The sequence below is a fragment of the Pongo abelii genome, chromosome 2, assembly GCF_028885655.2.
Source record: "Pongo abelii isolate AG06213 chromosome 2, NHGRI_mPonAbe1-v2.0_pri, whole genome shotgun sequence".
In the NCBI taxonomy this organism is placed as follows: Eukaryota; Metazoa; Chordata; class Mammalia; order Primates; family Hominidae; genus Pongo; species Pongo abelii.
The window spans coordinates 96,316,018-96,339,376 of NC_085928.1; the positions used below are offsets into that span (position 1 = coordinate 96,316,018).

Sequence of the window (23,359 nt, forward strand, 5' to 3'; positions counted from 1 at the left end):
ACTTTGGGAGGCCAAGGCAGGCAGATCACAAGGTGAGGAGATTGAGACCATCCTGGCTAACACAGTGAAACCCTGTCTCTACTAAAAATACAAAAAATTAGCTGGGTGTGGTGGCAGGTGCCTGTAGTCCCAGCTACTCGGGAAGCTGAGGCAGGAGAATGGCGTGAACCCGGGAGGCGGAGCTTGCAGTAAGCCGAGATCGCACCACTGCACTCCAGCCTGGGCGACAGAGTGAGACTCCATCTCAAAAAAATAAATAAATAAAAGACACACTTTTCATAAGAAAAATATTCCACACAAAAAAAAAGGGGAGTGAAGAATCATATAACCACTATGGGACTGAAGAAATAAAACACTACAAAGAGTTGAAAGCCCCTACACACCTCTTCATGACTGTATAGCCCTCTCTGCCCATCCCCAGAAACCATTATCCAAAAGTTTGGTAATGATCATTCCCCTAAAGGTTATCTGTATTTTTATGACACATGTAAAACTTCATATAAACAGTATCATAGCATATGGAAATCTCTGCAATTTGCTTTTTCTAATTTTTAACTTTTGTGGATACACAGTAGGTGTATATATTTATGGGGTACACAAGATTTTGTTGTTGTTGTTTTTGAGACAGGGTCTCACTCTGTTGCCCAGGCTGGAGTGCAGTGGCGCAACCACAGCTCACCACAACCTCACCGCAACCTCTGCGCCCAGGCTCAAGTGATCCTCCCACCTCAGCCACCCGAATAGCTGGGACAATAGGCGCCTGCCACCATGCCTAGCTAATTTTTGTATTTTTAGTAGAGATGGGGTTTCACCATACTGGCCAGGCTGATCTGGAACTCCTGGCCTCCTCAAGTGATCTGTCCACCTTGGCCCCATGAAGTGCTGGGATTACAGGTGTTAGCCATCGCGCCCGGCCCCTCCTAGATTCCTGATAGGAGTCTGGATCCATCCCCTCTGGATAGGACCTATGGGCCTCAAAAGAAGCGACTCTATCCCTGGCTCTGCGAAGGCCTGATTGGTCAGAGTAGAGTTCTCACAGGAACTCTACTATGGTAAACCACAGGAGAACCAGCTTTAGGATGAAAGAAATCAACAGAGCAGAGACCCAAAAAACTTGGGTTCTTGATGACATCACTTAGATGCTGGATCCCTGAAACCCATAACTTGCTCTGCATCTAGGCTTGCTGACATGAGCCAATCATTTTCTTTCTATGTGAGCCAGTTTTCAGTTCCTTGCAGCTGAAAGGATTCTAACTGCCCTACCTCCCTCCTTGAAGGCTATTCTTGCTATCCGATTCACCCCATACACAATGTCTCAGGGTTCATGGAGCCATTTGTCTCAAACTCTGTATCTCTTCTGAGTGTCCTGGTGCCATTAGCATGTTCTAACCAAGCTCAAACCTGATATCTCCTTTGCCTTGCTCACTACCAGCCCAGAGTAATATAAACCTGGCCCTTTCCATTAGGGAAGTGTAAGATTACCCATTAGCACATCCTGACTTCTTCCCATGTCTCAGGCACTTTACAATTTAGCTCGTTAAATCTTCACACCCACTCTTTCGGATAGAAACTATGATTATTCCCAGTTTATAGATGAGAGCAGTGAGGACGGAGGCCTCAGAGAAAGCATGTCACTCAGTCAATTCCAGATTCAATCCCAGAGCTGCCTGACTCCCAAATTCTCATTCTTGGCTGGATGCAGTGGCTCCCGCCTATAATCCCAGCACTTTGGGAGGCCGGGGAGGTGGCGGGGCGGGGGGGTTGGGATCATGAGGTCAGTAGTTCGAGACCAGCTTGGCCAACATGGTGAAACCCTATCTTTACTAAAAATACAAAAAATTAGCCAGGCATGGTGGCAGGTGCCTGTATTCCCAACTACTCGGAGGCTAAGGCAGGAGAATCGCTTGACACCAGGAGGTGAAGACTGCAGTGAGCCAAGATCGAGCCATTGCACTCCGGCCTGGGCGACAGAGCAAGACTCTCGAGACAAAAAAAAAAAAAAAAAAAATCTCATTCTTAATCACAACTTCCCTTCTCCCGAAAAATCCAACAGAAGAAAGGGGGCCTTAAGCTACCAGCAGAACAGAAAAATCAGACTGAGCTTCATATCCCATTATCCCAAAGAACACCATTCATTCTCAGAGATTAGCAGTATGAGGCTTTTTAGAGGCCTAATTCTGGTGTATATCTTGCTTTGCAGAGAGTATAGAACATGCTAATCTGAGGGGGGAAATACGAATGTTGCAAGAGTATTTCAGGCCATTTTGTTTTATCTTATCTATTTACAATTGTCACAGACTCCAAGAGAACCTAAAACTCAAATCAGCTTTTAGGAAAAGAGAAAGTTAGTTACCACTACAAAAAGGGTTCAGATGGATCATTGTCATAACACCATAAAAACAACAAACAATGACACAAATTTATTTTAAGAGACAAGGTCTCACTCTGTCACTCAGGCTTCAGTGCAGTGACCTGATTATAGTTCACTGCAGCTTGGAATTCCTGGGCTCAAGGGATCATCCTGCCCCAGCCTCCCAAGTAGCTAGGATTACAGGCACATACCACCATACCCAGCTAATTCATTAAAATGTTTTTGGCCAGGTGCAGTAGCTAACACCTGTAATCCCAACACTTTGTGAGACTGAGGTGGGTGGATCACCTGAGGTCAGGAGTTCAAGACCAGCCTGACCAACATGGTGAAATCCCACCTCCACTAAAAAAATACAGAATTAGCTGGGTGTGGTGGCACATGCCTGTAATCCCAGCTACTTGGGAGGCTGAGGCAGGAGAATTGCTTGAACCAGGGAGGCGGAGGTTGCAGTGAGCCGAGATTGTGCTATTGCACTCTAGCCTGGGCAACAAGAGCGAAACTTTGTCTCAAAAAAAAAGAAAAAAAGAAAAAAAAAATTTTTTGGTAGAGATAAGGTCTCCCATGTTGCCCAGGCTGGTCTCAAACTCCTGGCCACAAGTGATCCTCCTGCCTCAGCCTCTCAAAGTGCTGGGATTACAGGCATGAGCAACTGCACCCAGCCAACACAACTTTAATGTATTTAGAGCTTCTCTAGAATCATTCTGGAATGAAATAGATTTATTATATATTTCATGGTAAATTTAAATTTAAAAAAATTCTAAACAACTCTTATTTGTAGACCCCATACACACATGACAGAACTTAGTCCTGTGATTTTCCTATTAAACCCCTGCAGCCTGCTCGATCTTTGTTTGCATTCAATATTCTATAACCACCTCCCCACTACTAGAGCACAAACAACCAGAAGTCGGTGAACAAGTCCCAATCCCCTCTATACTCCTAGCCCCTCTACACCCCTGGCACATGGTAATGGCTGCGCAAGTATCCGAACAAAGCATCTATACATTACTACTCTGAGCTCTTGATCACACTCAGGCATTTTGCATCACAAAAAGACGTTATTCTCTTCCCAGTTCTCCTAGTTCTTTCTCAATCCTTCTGAGCAGGTCAAGTAAAAGGCTCAGTGTAGTGCTAGGTTACCTTCAACACTTCTCCATCTCTTGCTAATTTCCCTTTTTAACCAAAAGAGAGTATGCCTCATGCTGTGAACAGGCAACAGTGCTGGCTGGAATTTAATAACTGTTTGGGGTTTATTTATGGTTACCTTCCATTTACCTAGTGACGCTGTTTTTCCGTTATTATAGTGACACAAAGTCTCCTTTTCAAATACATTTGTTTTACAAGTGAGTCAACTGCAGGGGAAAATAATATTAAGTGAAAAATGAAATAGAGACAGCCGTGGGATATGGCAAAATGGTAAAGGTGGTTCCTTTACGAATGATTGAAGCTTGGGAGACACAGACCTAATCTAGTTCTCCCATTTTATAGATGGGGGGAAAAGGTTCAGAGCGAGGGCCCCAGTGATGGTAGAGGTAGATCTAGGAGTAAGAGCCAGGGTCTGGGCCAGGTGTGGTGGCTCATGCCTGTAATCCCAGCACTTTGGGAGGCCAAGGTGGGCAGATCAATTGAGGCCAGGAGTTCAAAGCCAGCCTGGCCAACATGGTGAAACCTCGTTGATACTAAAAATACAAAAGTTAGCTGAGGCCAGGCACGGTGGCTCACGCCTGTAATCCTAACACTTTGGGAGGCCGAGGCGGGCGGATCAGGCCACCGCACTCCAGCCTGGGTGACAGAGTGAGCCTCTATCTCAAAAAAAAAAAAAAAAAGAAAGAAAGAATTAGCTGGGCATGGTGGTGCACGCCTGTAATCCCAGTTACTCAGGGGGCTGAGGCAGGAGAATCCCTTGAACCTGGGAGGCGGAGGTTGTGGTGAGCCGAGATCACGCCACTGCACTCCAGCCTGGGTGACAGGGAGACCCCGTCTGGAAAAAAAAAAAAAAGAGCCAGAGTCTAAGTCCGGACATCTGCCTGGGACCTACAATCTTGCCAAATCCAGCATGTCCTACACCTTTCCCAGAAACAGAAACAGGTCTCCAGAAGGGGAGTGGGTTAACACCAGCTGATCATACTGATAATGCCTAAATGACAGTCACCTTTAGTAGCTGGAGAAACAAAAGCTGTTGTGCAAGTGTTTTAAATTTTTGCCCCATCACATGGAAAAAGTACCCAGGCTGACGAATTTCTTCCCATCATTGAAACATAAAGATCTGCATTAGTCACTCAGTGAAGTAAAACCCACACAAATTCTACCTTTGGGAAAGGTGTTGGGCGTTCCCTGGCTACACCAGAGATGGCCTAAAACTGACATTCGGTAGCGCTGCAGTATTAGAAATCTGGTCCAGTTATGAACAGCAGGCAGCTGGTGTCCAAGGAGTAACTGGGGGAAGTACACGGTTCATGCAAGACACAGACAGATTCCTTCTATCCATCAGGGCAAAGACTAATACTCGCCAACTCCTCAAGAGAACTGAAAATACTGGCCCCCAACCTCCCATATCCATTCCTGTCCCAGGAGCCACAGAATTCCCTGTTGGCAGCCTCCTCTGTCACCCTAGCCCAGCGACTTTGATGCTGTTTGTACAGGGCATAACCCAGAAGTCCAGTTTCCAAGCACTAACCACTGTAAAAATATCGTCGCCAGCTCCATGACACCAAGTTGGATAGTGCGGGGGTTTAACGCCACACCCACGGCAGCAAAAATTTTGACAGATGGCAGGCGGCCCCACCATGACCCCAGATGCCAAAGAGCTAGGAGGGAAAGTGCCGCCCAGGGCCAAGGCAGGGACGAGTCAGACTCCTGGGGGATGGGAGCAGCTGGCACAGCTGCCCTTTACTCCAGGTTGAAAGCACACAAGGCAGTCAGCACAGCCTCAGCCTCATGGAGGATGTAACCCTGGCAGTCCCCAACGTGTCTCTCCAGCTCCACCCTCCTCCAAGAAGCCCTGAAAAGAGAAGCGGTAGCCCATGGCATTAACGTGAAGACTTATTTTTCCAAGGCTAAGTGGGAAGTGCAGGGTCTCACAGCAACAATGCTGATACTAACACCACAAACAGCAGCAGCTGACATTTACCGAGCACTTACTATGAGCCAGGCACAGTGCCAAGAGCTTTAGATGCACCTTCTCTTTTATAACTAAGAACTCTGTAAGGCAGAACATTTTTTGTTTGTTTGTTTCAGACAGTCTCGCTCTGTTGATCAGGCTGGAGTGCAGTGGCATGATCTCGGCTCACTGCAACCTCCGCCTCCCAGGTTCTAGCGATTTTCCTGCCTCAGCCTTCCAAGTAGCTGGAATTAAAGGCACACACTACTACCTCTGGCTAATTTTTGTATTTTTAGTAGAGACGGGGTTTCACCATGTTGGCCAGGCTGGTCTCAAACTCCTGGCCTCAAGTGATCTGCACGCCTCAGCCCCGTGAAGTGCATGAGCCACAACGCCTGGCCCCTGTAAGACAGAGCATTTTAGGATCACATTCAGCATATGGACGACAGGCTCCTGGAGGGAAGCAGCTCCCTGGTGTCAGCCAGCTAGCTACAAAGCAGCAAAGCCAAGACTCAGGCCCAGGAGCAAACACAAGACCAGGACCTTACTGCCGCTGCTGGGAGAGCATCTTTCCAAGAGGGTGGTCTGGGACAGGCAAAACCAGGAAAGCAAAAAAAACGGGAGGGAAGGCCAGGTGCAGAGGCTTATGCCTGTAATCTCAGCAATTTGGGAGGCTGAGGAGGGAGTATCACTTGAGCCCGGAGTTCAAGACAAGCCTGGGCAACATGGCAAAAACACTACCTCTACAAAAAATGCAAAAGTTAGCTGGGTGTGGTGGTGTGTGCCTGTGGTCCCAGCTACTCGGGAGGCTGAGATGGGAGGATCACCTGAGTCCTGGAGCTCGAGGCTGCAATGAGCCGTGATTGTGCCACTACACTCCAGCCTTTGCCACAGAATGAGATCCTATCTCAAAAAAAAAAAAAGAAAGAAAGAAAGAAGAAAAGAAAAAAAAAGAAGTGGAAGGGAAGGACATTACAGGAGACAAAAGAAAGGGTGAGGGGGGCAATGGAGCTACTTAAAAAAAAAAAAAGAAAAGGAAGGCTGGGCTCAGTGGCTCACGCTTGTAATTCTGGCACTTTGGGAGGCCAAGGTGGGCAGATTATGAGGTCAAGAGATCGAGACCATCCTGGCCAATATGATGAAACCCCGTCCCTACTAAAAATACAAAAATTAGCTGGGCATAGTGGTGGCAACTGTAGTACCAGCTACTCAGGAGGCTGAGGCAGGAGAATCGCTTGAACCTGGGAGATGGAGGTTGCAGTGAGCCAAGACTGCACCATTGCAATCCAGCCTGGCAACAAAGCAAGACTCTGTCTCAAGAAAAAAAAAAAAAAAAAAAAAAAAGGAGGCTTGGCCAGAAGACCAGAAATGCAGAAATGCCACTCATGATGGTTCCTACTCAACAGTTATCCAAAAACCCAGGTTGCCTCTTCTTCTAAAAAGAGTCTTTTAGGTAGGAGGAGGTATCTTTGACCTATTTCTGCGAGTATTCCCAACCACCTTTCACCTTCCTAGATAATTAGATTGCTTCTTCATCTAGTCTGGAGAGACCACCCCCAGGTCCAGGAATTAGAGGTGTGAAAGACGGGAAAGGAGAAGAGAGAAAGGAGGTTGCGGGGGAGCACGATGACCACCATTCATGGGGCACTCACCCCAGCCCCCACCACCACCTCCAAGGACTGGGTCAAGTGATTTATCAGGATTACATCATTTTATCTTCGATAACGCCAGGAAGGGAGTACTGCTATAGTCTGGGACACAAACTCAGAGAGGTCAAACAATCTTCCCCAAGTCTGCCAGCTAGAAAGCAGCAAGGTCTACCTGACCCATGCTCTGAAGCACTCCGGAAGTGGCTGGATCTGTATCCAGAAGTGGTTTCCATTCCATCTCCTCTGCCTCCTGGCTGAGACAGGATGGCTTCATGGGCCTGGTGTCCTGAGGGCTATTGGGAAATGGTGCCTCCAAAAAAACAATACCATGAAGACCTTAGGGCTACATATAATTTTCAGACTTCTCAAAGTTCCCAGGCAGTCAAGGGTGAACCAAGCTGCCCAAGTACATTGTCAGGCTCACATCTGAACATGTTTAAACAGCTAATGGAGCTGAGCAACTAAAAGCTAAATGAGTTTCTATGCTGGGCTGCCTATGAAACAAGGTCACAATAGTTACCAAGTATAATAACTATTATTAAGAGACCCTGGCAGTCCCAATAAAAGTAGGTCCTAAAAACTTTTAAGAGATAGAAAGTGGCTGGAACACCTCCATGTCGTGGTTGACCAAACATATTTCTAGACCAAGGGAGACTTGCAAACCACAATGAGACTCAAATGAGACCTTTCATTTTAAAGCTGGACAAAGCTCAGCAATAACTCAATTGAAGACGAATCTTGTTATAACCATCAGTATGACCAATATTATTTCACAAAGCATTTCCAGTCCACAGTCACATTTTTCCTAAGAAAGGAATCTCTTTCTTCCCTATTCTGATTAAAAGGCAGCTGTAAACAAAATTCCCTAAAAGTAGAAAAAGATTCATTAAAATTCTTCACAGGTGATGTTTTTTTCTTTATATTTTTCTGTGTTCTTGCAATTTTTTGCAAAGAGTAAGAACTACAGATGTAACTTTTTAATGCTCCAATAAAAATTTATTAGAATTGAATTTCAGGCCGAACGCAGTGGCTCACTCCTGTAATCCCAGCACTTTGGGAGGAGCAGGCAGGTGGATCACTTGACGTCAGGAGTTCAAGACAAGCTTGGCCTGTCTCTATAAAAATACAAAAATTAGCCGGGCATGGTGGCACGCGCCTATAGTCCCAGCTACTCGGGAGGCTGAGGCAGGAGAATCACTTGAACCCAGGAGGCAGAAGTTGCAGTAAGCCAAGATTGCAGTTTGGGCAACAAAAGGAGACCTCATTTTTTTTATTTTTTTATTTTATTATTATTATTATTATTATTATTATTATTATTATTATACTAGACATCATTTCAAAAAAAAAAAAAGGCCGAGTTCGGTGGCTCAAGCCTGATCCCAGCACTTTAGGAGGCCGAGGTGGGTGGATCTCGAGGTCAGGAGCTCGGGACCAGGCTGGCCAACATGGTGAAACCCCGTCTCTACTAAAAATACAAAATAGCCAGGCGTGGTGGCATGCACCTGTATTCCCAGCTACTCGGGAGGCTGAGGCAAGAGAATTGCTTGAACCCAGGAGGTGGAGGTTGCAAGTGAGCCAAGATTGCGCCACTGTACTCCAGCCTGGGAGACAGAGCAAGACTCTGTCTCAAAAAAAAAAGAAGCAAATTTCAAAGACATGCTGAGCTGATGGCTTTCCTTGGGAAAGCAGTAAAATATGAAGATTAAAATCTCAGACAAAGATCTGAGTAATAACCACACACTCATTGGCAAATCTGGGTGTGCCTCAGTTTTCTCATCTGCATAACGGGAATTACAACAATAACTACTTCTCAGAATTGCAATGATGTTTCGTATAGCTATTAGTAAGAAGCGTTTATCACAATGCCTGGTACTTAGTATGGGCTCTCTCTATATTCACTATAACGAATGAAACTGTTACTATGATTGCGACTTTCAGTAATTTCCTGTTAAATTCATTTTCTGAGCTTCACCTAGAAAAGGCCTTGTTCTCTAACAGTTGTTGAAGCAAATCACAGGTGTCCAGAGAATGAACATGAACTGCTGAGTCCTTTAAGTTCAGCATCACAGTCCAAAAAACAAAGTGTTCCACTGGGACCCCAGACCCAGTTGTCTACTACATATAATTCCCACTTCAGTAAAGGCAGCAAAGAAGCACTGTTTTGCATTTTCTGAATTGCAAATAAGTCAATGTACCAGACTTAATACTCAAGCTATTATGCTAGAGACTGTTTATTTAACAAGTTATGTATTAAATTCCTATTAAGTGCCAAGCTCAGAGCCACAGAGGTAAACAAGAGACACAGCGCCTGCCCCTGGAGCACTGACGACCCGTGGGAGAGTAAGAAGGCCATTTAGAACACCAATACAGCTCAGTAAGAGGGCAGTGTGGCCAAGCGCAGTGGCTCATGCCTGTAATCCCCACACTTTGGGAGGCTGAGGCAGGCAGATTGCTTGAGCCCAGGAGTTCAAGACCAGCCTGGGCAACATAGCAAACCGAATCTCTACAAAAAATACAAAATTAGCCAGGCATATTGGTGTGTGTGCCTGTAATTCTGACTACGTGGGAGGCTGAGGTGGGAGCATCACTTGAGCCAAGGAGGTCGAGGCTGCAGTGAGCTGTGATGGCACCACTGCACTCTAGCCTGGGTGACAGAGCAAGACTCTGTCTCCAAAAAAAAAAAAAAAAAACAAAAAAAAAAAAAAACAAGGTGTTGGGTGCCCAGGAGAGGACCTCATGCCCAACTTTGGGTGTGACTCCCCATGGATGTCAGACAAGAGTGCTGAGAAAAAAGGATAGCAGAGACAATTAGGTAAGAGGTGCACACCTGCAGGAAGTGTAATGTGACACCTGGATCACTTCCTGTAAAGGACTCCCTAACAGGAGAGCCATCCCCCAGGTGCTAGCTTGCCTCCTTTGGTGGAGATAAGGAATGTGACAAGCCACTGCCCAGGTGCTTTCAAGCCAACTCTGCCAAGGCACCTCACTCAGAACACATTCCGGGTTCTGCCCCTGGATGGCTGGAAGCTCCACCAAGGGCCCCCATCCCAGTGGCAGCACATCCCTGGTCTTCCAGCAGGTACCCCTGCCTCTGCTGAGAGGGTATCTTGTAAACAGAACCCCGAACTCTGCTCAACTGATAGCACTACAGACTCACAAAGGCCTTTTAGGGTCTCAGCTCAAAGGCCTTGCACCTCAGGTCCCCTGGGAGGCAGGGCCTGGTCCCATACTCTGGCCTGCTTTACCCCACACCAAGGGAACAATCAGTTTGTTCCTGGGCAAGAAGCACCAGGCTGGGCCCCTGCTCCCACAATAGGCTGTAGATGCCAAACCATTCTTGTGTCCCTGGAATCTGATAAACCACTTCAAGGAGGTGCAGGGAAACCAGGGTGATACGCACAAGAAGTGTGGCACAAGCATGATAAGAACTTATTTTCTTGGGACACGGGGGAAACTGAGAAATCCTATTTTAGCCACCAAGAAACTTTTCCTGCCCGGGCCTCCCTAGGAGGCCTGCCTCTTCCTCAGTCACACTCAGCACAGGCGGAAGGTAGCACCGCTCCTGCCTGTTGAAGGAAAGCTGACTGCTGCTTGCTGTTTTTCACCTTAAAGTCTGAATTTATGGGCTGCGGCAAATTTACATAGTGCCTGCCACAAATCCCCACCCGTTTCCCTACAGCTCGAATGCCAAAATTCCACCCTGCACTCCAAATAACTCCAACCTCTTTAGTAGCCTTTTTTTTTTTTTTTCTGGAAAGGAAATTCCAGAAAAGTTGTCTGGCATGGTAAAGGCTGACAGCCTTATGAAAATACTCAGAAAGGTGACCCATTTAGTCAAAAGAGCTTTCAGATCTCTATGAGAAAAGGAATTCATGCCAGCATAAAGGGCCTTCAGAGAGAGAGAACAGGAGTGCTGTGTTAACACCCAGACCTTTCAGCAAGCCAGCCCTGCAACGGCTGGGGAGGCTGAGCCCTGAATGGGCTCAGCTTTCTCTCTCAGGAGAGGTGCGCCTCAGGAGACGCCCGTGGGGATCACAAGTTCAGCTCTGGCTCACACGACTTCGTGCTGCGGCGCACACCAAGAGGTCTGCCCACGAGGCTACCTGCAGATGAGCGGAAAGCCGCCTGCTTGGATTGGAAGCAGGCTGCCCACTTGTGCCAGGGCCATGAGACTGATAAAGGCCGGGTGCTAGGCCTGGAAAGAAGGGTGCAGTTGCTGGGCTCACCAGCAAACACAACCCAGCACACCCTCCCACCAGTTAAACAAAGTAGCAGAAGAAAAGGGCATGGGTGAACTCATTCCTGACAGAGCACAACTGTGCCTATGTCCGCTGTCACCAAGGATCTCCTGGCATAGTTGGCTCTCAACAACACTCCCCCCAACACACACACACACACACACACACACACATCCTGTGGTGTCATGGTGTGTGCTGTGAGCCCTGCAGCCAGGGGGAGTTCCAGGGACACCTCCTTCCTCACTTCTGGTTTCTAGACCTCATAAACAAAAGCCCTGCCCACCTCCTCCAAAGAAACCGTTAGCTGGTCCCTACTCTCTACACCTGAGGTGATATTACTGCCCCCTGGAAACCAAAGGCAGGGAAAGAACTGGAGCAATGTCTCCAAAAACTGGAAAAGGTCCCAGTCAGAGCTCCGCGGTGTGGGAAAAGATATGGCAAGTAACCCCCAAAAAGTTTTGTTTTGTAGAACGAAATTTCAGTTTCACATGAATCAAGCGCAAACGAGTGAAGTTTGGAGCAAAGCAAAACAAGAAGAAAAAAAATCCACAGAATCAGAAAACAGTCTCTTCTACACCCTCTCACTACAATATATCTATTTTACTTTACAGAGTGTCAAACTCAGCTTTGATACAAAAATCCTTTACAGCATGATGCAGGCAAGGATTAAGCCTGACCTGTAAAGTGAGGCAGAGCTGAGCCTCAGTTTTCTCATCTGTAAAATGGAAACAGATGTCAACCTAAAAGAAAGAGGCTGAGGCTTAAAATTTAAACTATTAAAGAGTTTACTTGAGCCAAAGTGAAGACAGCTGCCTGAAAGACTCAGGCCCAAGTAACCTTGGATATGAGCTCTGTCTGGCCTTTGTTGCAAGCAGGTTTCTAAAAGCAAAAGAGGGGACAGACAGGGAGTGGGCTGATACAAAGTTTTTTATCAGGAATTCTCATTGGCTTACAGAAATAGCATTGATTAGTGGTTGGCCATCCATCGTTAAGCTATAGGGTGTGGATTATGGCACTGCGTGCAGCATTATTAGATTAATTTATAGCTAATTTTGACAATAGCAATTGCCTTGTTTTAGAAACGGGTCTCACTCTGTCGCCCAGGCTAGAGTGCAGTGACGCAATCATAACTCACTGCAGACTCAAACTCCTGGGCTCAAGCTATCCTCCCAACTCAGCCTCCCAAGTAGCTACGACTATGCAGGCTTGTGCCACTGCATCCAGATAATTTTTTTTTTTTTTGTAGAGATGCGATCTCACCCAGGCTGGTCTTAAACTCCTGGCCTCAAAAGATCCTCCAGCCTCAGCCTTCCAAAGTGCTGCAATTATAGGACAGGCATGTACCACCGCACCTAGCCAGCAACCAATTTTAAGAAATGAATACATAGGCGGGGCACAGTGGCTCACACTCGTAATCCGAGCACTTTGGGAGGCCAAAGCGGGCGGATTACCTGAGGTCGGGAGTTCAAGACCAGCCTGGCCAACATGCTGAAACCCCGTTTCTACTAAAAATACAAAAAATTAACGGCTGTGGTGCCAGGTGCCTGTAATCCCAGCTACTGGAGAGGTTGGGGCGGGAGAATCGCTGGAACCCGGGAGGCAGAGGTTGCAGTGAGCCAAGATAGCGCCACTGTACTCCAGCCTGGGTGACAGTGAGACCCTGTCTTAAAATAAATAAATAAATAAATAAAAATAAAAATACCAAATTAGCCAGGCAAGGTGGCAGGCACCTGTAATCCCAGTTACTCAGGAGGCTGTGGCATGAGAATCACTTGAACCCCGGAGGCGGAGGTTGCAGTGAGCCAAGATTGCACCACTACACTCCAGCCTGGTGACAAAGCAAAACTCTGCCTCAAAAAAAAAAAAAAAGTCAATGAATACATAGCTCAAAGAGGGTAGCAGAATGTGTTCGCTGTCTCATTTAATGTCTTTCCAGGCCTGATACTTTAAAAGGACTCGCCTTCTTCCGATAAAAGTTCTTTTCTTTTCTCATAGATGTAAAGCCACTAGTTTTGCAGAGTTCATGAGGATTAGAAGTAGTATAAGTAAGATAGACCAATGCTCAGCAGATGGAAGTTGTGAGAAATACTAGATGTTATATTAGAGGATGAATATCCTCAACAGTGCACACCTCAACATTCAGTACACAGCCGGCATTATTTGTATGTATTCTTGGTACCAAGAAGAGCCAAAGAATAATATGTAGGAGGACAAGGGTCCTCCTTGCCAAGCTTTTTACATGCGCTGCTTAGAAAAGCCAGATTTTGATAATGGAGAAAGGGAGAGAGTCAGCGGCTTTGTCACAATAACTCAGTCTGATAGGCAGTCTTGGCTAAGTGAAAAACCAAACTGCTTCTTTGCTTATAGTACAAGAAAATTTTGGCCAAGGGCATTCTACTGCATGGGATCTGGCCAAAAGTGTTCTTTGGTAAATGCTGTACTCAAACAATGGGCATAAGTAAAATCTCATCAAATTGTTTTTAAAAATAAACAGTTTGCAGAAGAGTTACAATAACCATCTACAGTTTATCAAAGGAACACATTTAAGTCAGCTGCTCTAAGGCCCTTAGAGGGCAGGAGCTTCAAACATAGCTCAGTATTTTTCTTTGTCCTCCTCCCCTCCCACAGAATAAATCCTGATACTGGCCAGGCGCGATGGCTCACACCTGTAATCCCAGCACTTTGAGAGGCCAAAGCGGGCGGATCACCTGAGGTCGGGAGTTCGAGACCAGCCTGACCAACATGGAGACCCCTCATCTCTACTAAAAATACAAAAAAAATTATCCAGGTGTGATGGTGCATGCCTGTAATCCCAGCTACTTGGGAGGCTGAGGCAGGAGAATCTCTTGAACCCGGGAGGCGGAGGTTGCAGTGAGCTGAGATAGAGCCACTGCACTCCAGCCTGGATGACAACAGCGAAACTCCATCTCAAAAAAAAATAATAAAAATAAAATAGAATAATAAATTGTGATACTAAGTGGGCCTGATTAAAATACCCAGTAATTCCGTCCTCTGTACCATCTATACCTACTCTCACCTACTGGTTCATCACTTTAGTCATAAAGACACCCATTTGGTTTTCTAATCATTTTCCCCAAAAAGCTTTCTTCCCAGTACATGGACTCAGTTTCCTATGAAAAGTGAGTTAGACACCTTAAAAATACAAGATCACTTCTCAAGCTCCTGAAGAAGAAAGTATTGTTGTTTATTATACAATAACCTGAGCTAACTTAGGGATTACTGTGCCCGTTTAATGAATAACTAGATTTACAACAGTAATGTAAGATGGCTTCTAGTAGAATGTCATGAAAAGCAATTGTAATCATTATAAAAGCAGGAAATAGCCCCATTTAGATTAAAATGGCTCATTCCATTGAATGTTTTCATTAGTTAAACTTATTGTTGGGGGAAGGTGTTATAATTACAGATCCAGCTCCTTAATTTAGAATACTCGAAGATGAAAATTAAAAGCAGAATAACAAGAATATGGAAAAAAGAAAAAAACTAAATGTAGAAACACAAACCTTCACAGGAGCCTCCAAAAGAGGTATGTCCACTCCAAGGGCACATAAGATAATCCGTTAGAGCCAGGAAAAAAACAGATTTTATATTTGGATTTGTCATCTAAAAAGAAACTAAGCTTTACTAATGTTTAATATACAAATTGACAGTAGAATATGTTTATAGCTTATAAATATATATAAATAAATATATAAAAAAAATATATATATATATATGAGGAAGGGGCACATACAAAACTTTCTGCTAATAGGAATGACTGGAGCAACAGGTGAGACCCCTGAGATAAATGACCCCTTTTGGCTGGGTTTACTACCCTACACTAAACAAGGGGCTAGATGCGGTGGCTTACACCTGTAATACCAGCACTTTGGGAGTCCAGGCGGGTGGATCACCTGAGGTCAGGAGTTCGAGGCCAGCCTGACCAACATGGTGAAACCCCATATCTACTAAAAATACAAAATTAGCCAGGTGTGCACATGCCTATAATCCCAGCTACTTGGGAGGCTCAGGCAGGAGAATCTCTTGAACCCAGGAGATGGAGGCTGCAGTGAGCCGAGATCATGCCACTGTACTGCACTCCAGCCTAGGCAACAAGAGTGAAACTCCAACTCAAAAAAATAAACAAACAAACAAACTCAAGGAGCATACCCCATAGGCAGCCTCCAGTTTCAGAAAGCCCTTGGTAAGCCAGCCCTGCGCCCCCCCCACACTGCCCCTCTGACCTGAGCATCAAGACCTCTCAACTGATACACTCGTCTGCTCCTGTGCTAAATGTGTTTGCCTGCCTAATTCTAGTCACGCTTTAGGTCTTAGCTGAAAGGTCCCTTCCTCCAGGGAACCTTCTAGATTACCCATACCCAGCCTAGGGTTAGGTGCTCCTTCTTTTCAGAGGGCTTGGCACCTAGATCCTTGCTACTTACAGTGTGGTCCACAGACAGCAGGATCTGAAGCTGACTGGAAACGCAGAATCCCAGCCTACACCCCAGCACCTACTCAATCAGACCTGCATTTTTAACAAAGTCCCCAGGTGATGAGCATGGGCCTGAAGGTTTGAGCAGCTCTCCTCTGCATGGTTCTCCCTGCTTGCTTGTCTCTTCTCCTCTGAGCAGTATCTGAGGCAAGCAAAGGACATGATCCTCTCATTCCTGTTGTCCTAGCACCCAGCACATGGCCTGGTTTAGAGATGGGCTTTCATATATTTGTTGAATGAGGAAAGGAAGAAAGGATCTTGGGAGACATCTTCATCAGAGGTTCTGAACTTGGAAAAAGGTAACAGTTAACACACCAGATGACGGCAATAGGGTTCCAAAAATATCTGGACTGGCCAGAGAATAGACAGAAGACAAGACAAAGTCCTGGACTTGGGTCCAAAAGCACAATATTCATAGTGATAATGACAACACTGTGCTACAACTTAACCTAATCAAATATAATGCTCCCAGCAACTCTAAGATAGCAACTATTTTGCTCTTGCATTTTATAGACAGGGAAGCAGGCACAGAAAAGTTAAAGCAGTGGACTAGAGTTGCACAGCTGGTATCAGGCAGAGTGCGGATTAGAATCCAGACAGTCTAGCTTCAGACCGAGGCCCTGAATCGTTAGGCTACATCTAGTTTTGCCTAGGATGTGCTACCTAGAAACTGATGTAGCAAAGTTGGCTGAGCCCGGTGGCTGACGCCTGTAATCCCAGCACTTTTGGAGGCCGAGGCAGGAGGATCACGAGGTTGGGAGTTCGAGACCAGCCTGACCAACAAGGTGAAACCTCATCTCTACTAGAAATACAAAAATTAGCCAGACACGGTGGCGGCGCACGCCTGTAATCCCAGCTACTCAGGAGGTTGAGGCAGGAGAATTGCTTGACCCCAGGAGACAGAGGTTGCAAGACTCCACCTCAAAAAAAAAGAAAAAGCAAGGTGACTGGCACCCTGACCATGGAGCCACTGAAGGCAGGGCCTAAAGGCTCTAGGCCCTGAGTATCTGCTCCCTCAAGGAGCAGGGCAGCCATACTCAACTAAGCCAGCAGCCCACTCCATGGTACCTGCCTCACAGCACAAAACCAGGACCCAAGAGACACAATTTGGCTCCAAATCAAAGCCCTCCTTTAGCTCAGACTCTCCAAGAACGAAGGCGGCTGCCGACTGGCATGCTGGCTCCGCCGTTGCTGGGAGAACTCCACAGAGGCCCAACCAACATCTGGAAGTGATTTGGACCAGAGATTCCTGTACAGGGTGGGAGGTTGGAATGACCAGACACCTGGAGCTCCCTGTCCAGCTTGGAAACAAAGCTGGTGTGAATGGGCCCTGGAGGCAGCTGTAACATAGCAGGGGGCAGCCCCTTTCAAGGAGGCGACAACCTCTAGGCAGTCCATAGCCGTATTTTAGCAAGTAGGATCAACCTTAGCCAACCAAGCTGTTCTCCCCAGAGCGCGCTGATTTCAAATGCTCTTTCAGTGTGCAAACCTTTCCGGCATGACTTTTGAGATTATTAAACAGTGCCTTATTTAATTAACAGGCATTCACAGAGCACTTACTATGTACCATAAACTGTGCCAAGCACTTTAAAAATTATTAACTTGTTTAATCTGCATAACAGCCTTTTAAGGAGGTAGTTATTATCCCCATTTTAGTGATAAGAAAACCAAGGCACAGAAGTTTCTTAACAGCTACTTAGTGGCAAGCGGGATTTGAACCAAGAATCCTTGCTCTTAACTACTACACGAGTGACATTGAATGCTAATGTGCCACCTTGTACATGGCCCACAACATGTTATTAATAATTCTGACAAAGCATGCTACTTTGCCACTTTTTTTTGAGATGGAGTTTTGCTCCTGTTGCCCAAGCTGGAGTGCAATGGCGTGATCTCAGCTCAACACAGCCTCCGCCTCTTGGGTTCAAGCTATTGTCCTGCCTCAGCCTCCTGCGTAGCTGGGATTACAGGCATGCACCACCACGGCCATCTAATTTTGTATTTTTAGTAGAGATGCGGTTTCTCCATGTTGGTCAGGCTGGTCTCAAACTCCGGACCTCAGGTGATCCACCCACCTCGGCCTCCCAGGGTGCTGGGATTACAAGCATGAGCCACCACGCCCGGCCAACTTTGCTACTTTTTAAGCACTCTCTGTACTACCCAAAAGACACGCTGGCATCTGCTAGACGTGCAAGAAAGAGCAGAACTTAAAGTTATTTGGAAATTATTTTGGTAGTAGTAGCACAAAAGGGAGAGGAAAGAAAAGGAGCTGACTGGACCAGTGACCCGCCACCCTGGAAACTGCCTAGTGACCCGAAGTCTTGGGAACACGCACCCTGCCTGCTCTGGCGCTGGCCTGGTGCAAGTCAGTCAAGTAAACTTTAGGGTTAGACTACATCCTCTGAAAAGGAAACAATTCCTTTCTCTAAAGGCCCAAAACAAAACACACCACCCAAACTTCTAGGCCTTGATCATCATTCTTGGGCTGAGAGACCTCGTTTCCTCCCAGCTGGGTGGACTGCCCCATGTCAGAAAGGTTTTTGGAAAAACAAGTAAATAAAACTGCCAACTCCTGGCAAACAGCTGGAATTAAAGACACTGAGTCCTCACTATGAACTGCCCACCACATAACAAGAAACGTAAGGAAATTTTCAACTTTTGGATGGCGCCTAGGGCCTACTTTACAATGAACCACAAATGTGAATCAATAGCCAGGGTTGTCTTTCAGTGAATTCTAGGCAGAAAAGCCAGAGTTCCCCGGCAGCTGTTGAACCACCACCTATCTCAGAGCTGGAGGCATGTACACAATTCTAATGACTCTACAACTGTCTGGCCTTATCCAAAGCATACAAAACCCTGTATTCATTCAATGATACCTTCCCTGACGATGGAATAAAACATCATCCATTGGGTAGTAGGAAATCTCAACCAACCAACCAAAACACAATGAGGAAAACACAAGAGGCAAACTGATCCCACTTAATTCCCGGCTGACTCTCAACTTGTGAGACCTTCATCACAGCCCAGAGGATTCATCCTGCCAATCATGGAAGGCCCTGACATCCCTATTTTGTCCAAGGTCAGAGGTTCAGAGTGTGGGTATCCAGCCACCACCCTAACACCTAAGACTTGCAAACCTAGTGTTGCAGGGACCCTCTGATGTGGAGAGAAAAGCTGTATTTTACTCATCTCTGAAACTGGAAGGCAAGTCAGTTAAGGCTCCAATTCAACAGCTGGGCAGACCTGGGTTTCAGACACCATTTACTAGCTAGCTGGGTCACCTCCACAAGTGGCTTCACTCCTGTTTCCCATCTTTAAATAAAGATAATAATACTAACCATGGCAAGAGTATGATCAACCAAATAGGAACAAACAACCAGGCTGTTCTCCCCTGATTCTGAACGTCCCTTCGGTGTGCAAACTATTCGGGCATGACTTTTTTTTTTTTTTTTTGAGTCAGGGTCTCGCTCTCCCAGGCTGGAGTGCAGTTACACAAAGACCTCGGCTCACTGCAACCTCCACCTCCCGGGTTCAAGCAATTCTCCTGCCTCAGCCTTCCGAGTAGCTGGGACTACAGGTGTGTACCACCATGCCCAGCTAATTTTTCTATTTTTAGTAGAGATAGGGTTTCACCATGTTGTCCAGGCTGGTCTCGAACTCCTGACCTCAGGTGATCCACCCACCTTAGCCTCCTAAAGTGCTGGGATTACAGGCGTGAGCCACGGCATCCAGCCCTGGCATTACTTTTGAGATAATTATGAGACAGCACCTTATTTAATTAACAGGCGCCATTTTCTAAGCAACACATGCCCAGGACAGTGTTAAGCCCTGAACTCTCTAAGTGACTTGCAGAAGCAGATCATTAGAGATAGGGCAGTAGTTGCTGTCAATCAGTGATTAGCATGAAGATTCAATGGGGTGATCAATAGAACACACTTAACACCCAGTAGGTACCCCCAAATTGAAGCTAGTGTCATTGTCAGCACAATGTAACGCAACCTAAGCAGTGAATATATGAACCTTAGTCCAAGCTGGAGGTAACTTTGCCTTGAAGGATGAAGGACCATTACCCAAACAGCCTCAAGAGCTGAAGGAAGAACCCTCCTGCTTTATCCCCACAGCAGTCCTGGCACTTGCCAGGGCTCTCTGGTCTCCAGAGGCTGGAAAACCTGTTTGTTGCAAGATCTCTCGGGAGAGCAATTAGGCAGCCAATGATACAAGTCATAAATGTGGTCACACCCTTTAACCCAGGAATGTCACTCTGGGGAATATGATCCAAGAAATCATTAAAAAGGAAAAAAATAGAATGCAAGTTGTGGTAGGAACAGGAAGAAGCTGCCAACAGCCCACAGGCCCAGCACAGAGGAAGGGAAGCTAACTAACCCTGGAATGTCGGGACAATGGGAGTAGCTAGGGCCTGAGTGGATTCGAAAATAAAAATCAGGAGGACCGGGCTGGGCGTGGTGGCTCAGGCCTGTAACCCCAGCACTTGGGATGCCGAGGCGGGCATATCATGAGGTCGAGTTCGAGACCAGCCTGGCCAACATGGTGAAACCCCGCCTCTACTAAGAATACAAAAATTAGCCGGGCGTGCTGGCATGTGCCTGTAATTCTAGCTACTCAGGAAGAATTCTAGCTACTCAGAAGAATCGCTTGAACCCAGGAGGCGGAGGTTGCAGTGAGCGCAGATGGCACCATTGTACTCCAGCCTGGAGACAGAGCAAGGCTCCATCTCAGGGTGGGGCGGTGGTGGGGAGGGGGAGCAGGGAATCAGGAGAACCATGTAAAAAAATGTAGACAAAATCTAGAATGAGACCCACAGCCCCGGGCACTGATGAGAGACAGTGCTGGAAGTAGCTGCTGCCTCTGTAAACAGTAGGTAGATCAAGCAGTCTGTGATTTGCTAGTGCTGCGGTTTGGTTTGGTTTTGTTGTTGTTTTAAAGATTTTATGTCGTATCTGGATACTTCTGGTTTACTTTAAGTTTCTTTATTCAGTTAATTAAATAAATACACATTTTTAAAACAAAGAACAGATCCAAATTGAGCCCAGCTGGGCCTTGGGATTCTTCAGAGGGGAAGCTGGTTTCTGAATGGTAAAGAATTCCGGGAGATTCTGAGGTTCTCCCTCCCCAGTACAGGAGATGGACCCCAGAAAGAAGACAACAGCGTGCCATGCAGATTCTTCTGCAGGGAAGCCACCCTTGGGGAGGGGGAGGGCTGCTGGAGATCAGCTGGGTGGTGCGGCTGCCATCTGGGCCCAGGAAACAGGAAGCAGCCTTACCTGCCAGGACAGGTGTGGGGGAAGGGAAGGGTGAGGCCCTAAGGCCTAGGGGAGGTTCAGCCTAGAGGGAATCCCTTTTCCACTGGAGAAAGTCCTGGCAGCCACACCCATCTCCCTTTCTTCCTGTCACTAGGGTCACTATAGTGACCTGGTTTCCTCAGGAAGAGACCCAAATCACAGGCCAGGGCCAGTCCCTGGTTCTCCTTAGGAAGAGATCCAGACCCAGGACCCTCCTTCGCCCCAACCCACACCCACCCACCCACATACACACACACATAAACACATGTAGGTGGATACACATTCTCTGCATACATACTCTGCATACCCATTCCGTGTACACGCAAACTCTTTGCATATGCACATGCTATACACACATGCTATGTGTGTACACACATTCTCTGCACACACACCCACATGCACACACACATCACAACTCCTACCATCACAGCCCACACTCTCAGCAGCCTTGTGGCCCTCTGGGAAGCCCCCAACTATCTCAGACCACAAGGGAGACTTCATCCTTATTCTTCCTCCCCAGCCCAGAAGGTCCAGTCCAGCAAGAGACACCAATTCCCTACCTCCTTTCAGGAAGACCCTGGTGTAGGTTTAGGAGGGGAGAGGAAAACAAAGCCTCCTTCTAACTGTTGCCCACTTCCTTCAATTCTCAGCTGGGCCCTACTTGCTGACCTTGGACAGGTCAATTAACCCTCCGGACCCCCTTATCTGTAAAATGGGTCTAGCCTCACCCCAGGTGGCAGGATGCGTAGGGACGGAGATAACTTAGAAGGCTGACGGTACACAGTGCACGCTAGTTGGGCTCCCTACAAGACAGCAATTACTGTTACCACCACCATCCCTAAATTATAACTTCGGCAGCAAGAAGTGGGTTCAACCTGCGGCGCGCGGCCAGAGCTGAGCTGGGAGCAGAGAGAGCAAGGACACACACCCGCGCCTCCCCTTGCAACCTCGGGGCCCACACCCATTCCAGCGACCAAGGGAAGGTACCAGGTCTCCGTCTCCACCTGGGCGGGGAGGCCCCAGGCGCAGAGAACGGTTCCTCCCCAGGTCTCACGGCCCGGCCTCCGAGCCAACGCCCATTCAGCTGCGGCTGAGAGCACCAACCTGGGCGCAGCCGGGAGAGCGCTCCGCAGAGCATCTGACCCTAGGGCCCGCCCCCGGGGACAGCGAACGAGGGTTTCTAGTCCCCTAGCTCCCATAGGGGCGCCCCAGGTGCAGAGAAATGCAACAACTCCACCTCTCCTCCTGTGACCCCAGCCCAAACCCTCAACCCTTAGCCAGCCAAAGGTGCACTGCTGGGGCGCACGGCGGGGAGCGATCACAACAGGTCCCATCCCAGGGGAGGACACCGGGGAGGGGGTCTAGGCCCCCTATATCCCACCCCTGGGGACGACTCCCCCTTATCTCCGAGGTGGGGGCGCGCTGCGGGAAGTCCTCGCCCTCCGCAGGGGTGCACGCGCGGGGGCGGGTCGGCACCACAGTGGGCGCCTGGGCCCGGCCAGAGAACTCACCGATGGACACGAGCTTGATGCTCTCACGGTCCAGGAACTCGAGCGCCACGGACACATTCTCGAGCTGCATCTGGCGAAAGGTGGGCCGCTGATGGTACTTGCGGTACATGCGCTTCTGGCTGAGCACCTCGAGCAGCGCGATGAGCCGCAGCCCGTCGCTCAGGTCGGTCTGCAGGTTGCCGATGCGTTTGTTCACGCACTTGAGGTGCTCGTTGCACCAGCGTGTGAACGTGTTCTGCTGGATCTTCTTCCAAGGCGCGTCCTCCGCCAGATCCTTCTCGGTTACCGGCATCCTGGTGGCGGGGAGAGCGCAATGCGCAACGAGCTGCCGGGGACTGGTGTTTGAAGGCCCAAGGGCCGAAGGAGCGAGAACCGAAGCGGAGCGGGAGCGGGGTTCGAACTTGCTGCTACCGGAGCCACGGCCGGTGCTGCTCTGTGGCCGCCCGCCCCTGACCGCGCAAGGCGCCTGGCCCCGCGCCTGCGCGCTGAGCCGCCCCGCCCCCAAGCCCCGCCCCGTCCCGTCCCGACCCTCCCGCGGGAGTTCCTGGGCCACGCTCGCCTCCTGCCGCCTGTCGCAGGTACTGCGCCCCACTGCGTCCTGGGACCCGCGCTCGAAGCCCACCACCCCAGCAGGACGTAGGGCTCTCTAAATCACCCGGTCAGCCCCGGGGTGGGGGGACCCGCGGGGGCTGGGAGCTGGA

At 48.0% G+C, this 23,359-nt stretch overlaps 1 protein-coding gene across 3 annotated transcripts in view; it reads right to left on the reverse strand.

Annotated features, from left to right (window-relative positions):
• FLNB (filamin B) overlaps positions 1–23,129 on the reverse strand; it is a 164,882-nt gene extending 141,753 nt beyond the window's left edge. For 2 of the 3 annotated variants that reach the window (XM_063722023.1, XM_063722022.1), the window contains exon 1: positions 22,659–23,112. In XM_063722023.1, coding sequence (XP_063578093.1) covers positions 22,659–22,950 — 292 coding nt within the window. In that variant the 5' untranslated portion in view covers positions 22,951–23,112. Of the gene's footprint in view, positions 1–22,658 lie in introns of all 3 variants that reach the window. The other variant, XM_063722021.1, reaches the window with a different exon arrangement.
• Positions 23,130–23,359: the final 230 nt, after the last annotated feature.